The 6,625-nt window shown below is 67.0% G+C and overlaps 1 protein-coding gene across 1 annotated transcript in view; it reads left to right on the top strand.

Annotated features, from left to right (window-relative positions):
* SLC6A18 (solute carrier family 6 member 18) overlaps positions 1-5,978 on the top strand; it is a 15,985-nt gene extending 10,007 nt beyond the window's left edge. Inside the window, exons 7-12 of the mRNA XM_049648313.1 lie at positions 370-498; positions 2,047-2,203; positions 2,678-2,882; positions 3,275-3,434; positions 4,660-4,822; positions 5,649-5,978. Of these exons, the coding sequence (XP_049504270.1) occupies positions 370-498; positions 2,047-2,203; positions 2,678-2,882; positions 3,275-3,434; positions 4,660-4,822; positions 5,649-5,819 (985 nt within the window). The 3' untranslated portion in view covers positions 5,820-5,978. The remainder of the gene's footprint in view (positions 1-369; positions 499-2,046; positions 2,204-2,677; positions 2,883-3,274; positions 3,435-4,659; positions 4,823-5,648) is intronic.
* Positions 5,979-6,625: the final 647 nt, after the last annotated feature.

Here is a 6,625-nt window from a genome sequence, read left to right as displayed (position 1 = left end):
GGGGTCAGCAGGGAGGGGTCAGTGGGAGGGGTCAGCAGGGAGGTGTGGTCAGGGAGGGGGTCAGTGGGGAAGGGTCAGTAGGGAGGGTCTCAGCGGGGAGGTGTGGTCGGGGGGGTCAGTGGGAGGGATTAGCAGGGAGGTGTGGTCAGGGAGGGGTCAGTGAGGAAGGGTCAATGGGAGGGGGTCAGCAGGGGGTGTGGTCGGGGAGGGGGTCAGCGGGGAGGGTTCTGAGCCAGTCCGGAGACCGTCGGGACAGCACCGGCACTCAGGGCCCCAGGCATACCAGCTCCGTGTGCAGGGGGGGGGGCTTGGGTGTGTGTGTGCGTAGTGGCCCGGAGCACAGTGGCACGATGTGCCTGTGTCCGCCAGGAACAACTGTGAGAAGGACGCAGTGATCATCTCCCTGGTCAACAGCCTGACCTCCCTCTACGCGTCCATTGCTATGTTTTCCGTTCTGGGATTCAAGGCGGCCAACGACCATGGGCGTTGCCTGGACAGGTGAGCACGGTGCCCGTGGTGGCTCTGAGGGTGAGTTGTCCGCGGAGCACAGGGCCGCACACAACCACCCTTATATCCCTAGGGAGTGAGGTGGAGCGTCCCCAGAAGCCCGCGTCCACCCGCAGCCTGGAAGGTGACCTGATGCGGACGTGGGGTCTTTGGCAGATGTGGGTTAAGATGAGGTCATGCTGAGTGAGGACCTGACCCAGTGAGCGGGCTCCTCATGAGAGACAGGCAGGGGCATGCGTGTGTGCACACACGTGTGAACACGCACACCGGGCACACGCGTGAACACGCACGCACACGCAGGAGGCCATGTGATGAGAGAGACAGGGGTTGGAGGGACGCCTGGGGCACCAGGGGCTGGAATAGGCGGGAAGGACCCTCCCCTGGAGCCTCAGGACGTAGCGCAGCCCTGCCCACACCCCTACCTGGGACTTCCGGCCTCGGAGCTGGGGGAGGGTGAATGTTGCTTCGAGGCTGTCTGTGGCCATTTGCCACAACAGCCCAGGCCATGGAGGCGGTCAGGATGGCCCCACATTTGGAGCTGCTGCATCGATGGCCCAGCTGCGCTAAGACGGCTGATTGGAGCTTGCAGACGGCGGTGGCTCGCCCGCCAGAACCCAGAGGGGAGCAGAGGCACACCCTGTACCAGCTGCCAAGCGCCCACAGCGCCCAGAGTGGCCCCATGACCAGGCCCCTGTCCACAGCGCCACCTGTCCTGACCACGCTCGGGCCACGCTGAGGGCGGAGGGGGAGACAGAGCAGCTGCGCCACGGGCAGCCTGAGCTTGGGCACAGCGGGGTGCGTGCACCCTGCGGAATGTTCCAGAGGCTGCAGCGCCCACACAGTGAACAGCGTGACCCCCAGTGGGGGACGGGGGGGGGTCAGTACTTCCAGCTGCTTCCACGGAGCACCATGAACAAGTGTCGGTCCGTGGACACTGCCCAGGGTGGCGGCAGTGACTCCAGCAGGGCTGACGAGGCTCCCCTGTGCGCCCCGGCTCGGCCGCCTGGCACGTGGGACATCAGACAGCACTCGAGCGCCGCACTCAGGGCACATTTTAAATAGCAAATCACCGGCAAAGAGCACAAAAGCGCGATCACGACGGCACTGAGCGGACTGTGAAGGTGTTCGCGGAAGGCAGGGCGTCGGTGCAACTCTGGACCCGGCCACTGCCACCCCCAGGAGCAGCACCGGTCCTAACGTCAGGGTCACGGACGCACACAGCAAGTGGGCAGATCGAAACGCCCGGGGACGCCCACCGGCCTGTGCGTGAGCCGCCAGCCTTGAAGACCGGGAGCGTCTGACGGAGGCAGCAGGCGGCCGGAAAGCAGGGGCCCCGGTTCTTCCTGAAACACTTCCAGGGCGCCGCCCCGGGGCCCAGGTCGAGGAGGCCAGGGTGCTGCCACCACCCCACTGTGGCCCTCGGGGAGCATCCCCGCAGGCCCGGTCCCTCAGCACCCCCCTGCGAGTGCTGCTGTCCTCCCGGGTGCTTCCGGGGTGCAGGGCGCCCAGCCCAGCGCGCGCCGGCCTGTGTCTCTGCAGAAACATCCTCCGGCTCATCAACGCGTTCGAGCTCCCGGACCAGAGCGTCGACAGGGACGACTATGCTGCCGTCCTCACGCACCTGAACGCCACCCAGCCCGAGAGGGTGGCCCGGCTCGGCCTGGAGACCTGCCACCTGGAAGACTTTCTGGACAAGGTACCTGAGGGGCCGCAAGCCTTCTCCACAGGCCTGGCCCAGACCGGCCTGCGGGCTGTGGATAAAGGACACTGGGCCGATCCCGTGCCTCGGCCAGGCTTGGCTTCCAGAGCGCCTGTGGCCTCAGATGCAGTGTGTCTGGCGGGGGCAGCAGGCTGGGGTGGGCCGGCCCGGGACACCCGCTGCTGCTGGCGCACAGAGCCCGGGTCACGCGGGTGTGGGGCAGCAGGCTAGGGTGGGCCATCAGAAGGCGGGTTCTCGGGGCAGCTGACGGGCACCTGAGCCCGACGTCCCGGGGCCCGCGGTCACCCGCTGGCTGCGAGGTGTTAAAGGGGAAGAGGTTCTGTCCCCTCAGGGGCACAGCTGTGGCTGGTCCTGCGGCCAGAAAGGGTGGGGCCGCTGCTTTCCCCTTGGGGGGGGGTGTCGGTCACCACGGTGTGTCACCTGGGGCTTGCTGGCGCACGTGCATTGCAGAGCGCCTCCGGCACGGGGCTGGCCTTCATCATCTTCACGGAAGCCATCCTCCACATGCCGGGGGCCCCCGGCTGGGCCGTGCTCTTCTTTGGGATGTTGTTCACCTTGGGCCTGTCGTCCATGTTCGGGAACATGGAGAGCATCATTACGCCACTCCTGGATATGGGGGTCACGCACAGATTCGTCCCCAAGGAGGTCCTGACTGGTGAGTGGACGGGCCCATCCCCCGTCCTCCCACCCGCCGTCCCGATACCCTTCGTCCACGAAGGCTCTGGGGCTGTGGCCCGGTCCCGGGGGAAGGCTGGATCTGGCTCGTCACCCCTCGGGGCCGGTCTCGGTGGCTCTCTCCCTGACCCAACAGCCCACGAGGGCCAGCACAGGAGAGCAGGGGGTCGGGCAGGCGCAGACCGACCCCCCCCCACACCGACCGGCCCCAGCACTGCCCACCGACGCCAAGCCGCCATCCCGTGCCCTCCTGTCTCTGGCCGCGGCGCAGGGCGGTGGCGGGAGATGCGGACGAGGAGAGGGGGCGCACGGGCCGGGGCGGGGGCCGCGGAGGCCGGGCGCCGCTCAGACCAGGGGGCCCCGTTCCCCCAGGGCTGGCCTGCCTGGTCTGCTTCCTCTCGGCGATCTGCTTCACGCTGCAGTCGGGAAACTACTGGCTGGAGATTTTCGACAACTATGCTGCACCTCTGAACCTCATGGTCTTTGCGTTCTTTGAAGTGGTCGGGGTGGCTTACGTTTATGGGGTGCAGCGGTGAGTGAGCCGCCCCTCGGGGCCCCGCCCTCTGCTCCCCGCGCCCCTGAGGGTACGGCGTCCGGGCATCCAGCAGCTGGTCTCCCGGGCAGCACAGGACGGGGCGGGACCGCCTGAGCCTCTCCCCAGAACAAACGGGGCGGCTCCCAGAGCTCCCAAGAAGCGCCCTGGGGACCCTGCTACCCCTGGCTGCGCGGCCTTCAACCTTCTGCGGGGGGCAGGGCGGTGGTGGTGGCAAGATGGCTGGTCTGCAACCAGGCAGGGCAGGTTGCTAAGGTCCAAGGACAAGCGGACACTGAGGCAGTAGCAGGGCCGCATGGCCCTGCCCCCAACCCAGAGGCCTCTGAGAACGCCCCTCTCGGTCCTGCCCATCCTGCCCGCGTCGGCCCACTGCACACCTGCGCTCACACCTGTCACACCTGTCCCCACATCCGTGCCCATCTGTCCCACTTGGACTCACACCTGTCCCACTTGTGCTCACACTTGTACCACCTATACTCACACCTGTCAGTCTCACCTGTCACACACCTGCTGCCCCAACCATAGCCCTGCTCAGATGGTCCCAGCAGTTGTGACCTCCGTCCTTGTTCCTCAAGGGGTCCCGGGAGGCCCTGCATGCCAGGGCCTTCATCGCTGCTCTGTGGGGACAGGGGCCAGAGGTCTCGTCCCAAGGAGGGACGCTGGCCACCTAGAGAGGCAGGAGCGGGGCTGGCCCACAACGTGGGGAGACATAGTGAGCCCTGGGTACAACCAGCCGTGGGGTCTCAGGAGACACTGGGGGACCGCCACGCGTCCTGGGTCCTCGACCCCGCAGGCCCTGACGGGCACTAGGTCTGGCGTCTCCTGCCCTCCCACGGCCGGGGCCCGTCGGGGCTCCACTGCCCACACCGTCTCTCGGCAGCTGGAGCCTCCCTCAGGGGGAGCTCCACAGGGCCTGCCCGGGGCAACTTACTAGGGCCCGGGCCGGCCTCCTCCTTGGGGTCGGCAGAGGCTGGGAGGCCCCAGGAGGCCCGCCTGTCCAGCCCTCTCCCCCGGCTGGCCGACCTGATTGCTCGGACCTTTTCCACGCAGGCCTGGGGGGGTGGGGTGAGTCCCCGTCAGGACCCGAGAGTGCTGCCCCAGCTGGCGGCGGCTCAGAAAGTTCAGCGCGGAGGTGGGGGACGGCCCCGTGGGCCACATCTCAGTGGCCCTGTGAGTGAGCCCGAGCCCGGTGTCCCTGTGGCAGGTTCAGCGATGACATAGAGAGCATGACAGGGAGGCGGCCCGGCCTCTACTGGCAGGTGACCTGGAAGGTTGTCAGCCCGCTGCTACTGCTCACGATCTTTGTGGCCTACGTTGCCACCCTGGCCCGGACGCCGCTCAGCTACAAGGCCTGGGACACCCAATACGTACGTCCTCCGGGGGGCCTGGCCTGGCCCTTCCCCGGTGCTGCCCTATGTGGCCCTGTGGGCCGCCTTCGCCGAGACCCTAGGCCGCCGGAACTCCAGCGTCCCACGGGGCGTCAGAGCTGACTCTGGCAGGGGCCGTGGGCCCCGGTCAGTGGTGGGGGGACCAGAGCAACCCTCAGACCCTGGAGCGGCTCACGCAGGGACGTGGCCTTGAGCCACCCCTCGCACACACCTTGGGGCCGGCCCACGGATGCCCACTCCTGGTCCGAGTTGAAGGAAGGCGTGCAGGATGCGTGTCACTGAGCTGCCACCAAGCCGCGTGACAACAGGAGCATAGGTCACTCCCTGGGGCCAGCCCTTGTCCCCCGGGCTGCACTCGGAGCTGTGACGCCCTGACCGGCCACCACCTCTGGCCCCTCAAAACTTCGTCTGTGCTGCGGTGTCTTCTCCCCAGTGTGACATTGCCAGGCACTGCAGAAGGAGCAGTGGCACATTTCTCAAGAATTTTCACGAATTTTGCCCTATCAGATTCACACACTAGTGTCTCACGTTGGCCTCAAAAGCGGTGCCTGAAGTCAGGTGGGCGGTGTTGCCCCGCCTTACAGAGAAGGGGGCGGGGGGCACAGGGTCCGCCCATGTCCAGCAGGTCAGGCTGGAGCAGCCCCTCAGGCCGGTGGGAGGCTCTCTGCAGGGCACGGTGTCCCGAACCCCAGACCCCCAATCCCCACAAGGCTTCAGGGCCCCATACCGCCCCCCCTCCCCTGGAGAAGAGGCAGGGTGAGGCCGCCCCACACCGCTCAGTCACCGTGGCCGCGTGTCCCTCTAGGTGTGGTTCCCGTCGCGGCAGGAGAAGTCCTACCCGGGCTGGGTGCAGGCCGCCTGTGTCCTCCTGTGCTTCCTGCCTATACTGTGGGTCCCGGCCGTGGCACTGGCCCAGCTGCTCGCTGCACACAGACGGAAGAAGGACACCGGGCGGGACAGGTGCCCGAAGCTGTAGGGTGGAGGGGCCTGCTGAGGGCTGGGCAGGGGGTGGCCGGGAGGGCCGGCCCGTGTGCTACGTGCTCACATTACACCTGCCCCGATCCTGAGGCCTGTGGTTGCTGCTTCCCAACACCGTCGCGCTCCCCAGACCCTGCTCCGGGTACAGCCTGCCTCCATCCCCGTGGTCCACACTGTCCTCCAGATGGGAGAGAGCCTGGTGTCCAGCTCCTGGGGCCCTGCCACCTGGGTGGCCAGACGCTGAGCCCAGCAGGTGCATCCACGGGCAGAAGGACGGGCGGGGGTGGGGGGGGGGTGCTGTGCAGACATCTCAGGGCCTGTGCAGCCGAGGGCCTGGCACCGTAAGAGTTGAAGGAGCCTGAAGGGTGACCTCCGAGGAAAAGTGGAGGCTGTCCCCATGGTGAGCTTGAAGCGAAGCCTTTGCCCACAGAAGCCCCTTTCCGTGCCTGGAGCACTCGGGTCGTGCGTGGGCAGAGTCTGCCATGACCGACGTGCGGGGAGCCCTTGCAGAGCGATGGCCCAGCCACTCCCATCCCAGGATGGGTCCTCCCTGCGCGAGCACAGGCAAGGGCTGGGGTCCGGCTGGAGCCACAGCCAGCGCCAGCGAGTGCTGGCCGCTCTCCCGACCTTCTTTCTGAGAAACACTACCCTTTGTTCTCTAAACACTTTCTCAGAGACTCGAATATGTGTTAAGAAGGAACAGAAACAGGTTCCTACTGTTTCCAGAGGACAGTGGCACCACTCACTGCACACCACGCCTCCTGCAGCCTCCGTGCAGGGGCGCCTCCTCGTTTCTCGGCTCCA

The sequence above is a fragment of the Panthera uncia genome (genome assembly GCF_023721935.1).
Source record: "Panthera uncia isolate 11264 chromosome A1 unlocalized genomic scaffold, Puncia_PCG_1.0 HiC_scaffold_17, whole genome shotgun sequence".
NCBI lineage: Eukaryota > Metazoa > Chordata > Mammalia > Carnivora > Felidae > Panthera > Panthera uncia.
Note: the sequence above shows the minus strand (reverse complement) of the source record. Positions and strands in the feature narration are given on the sequence as shown.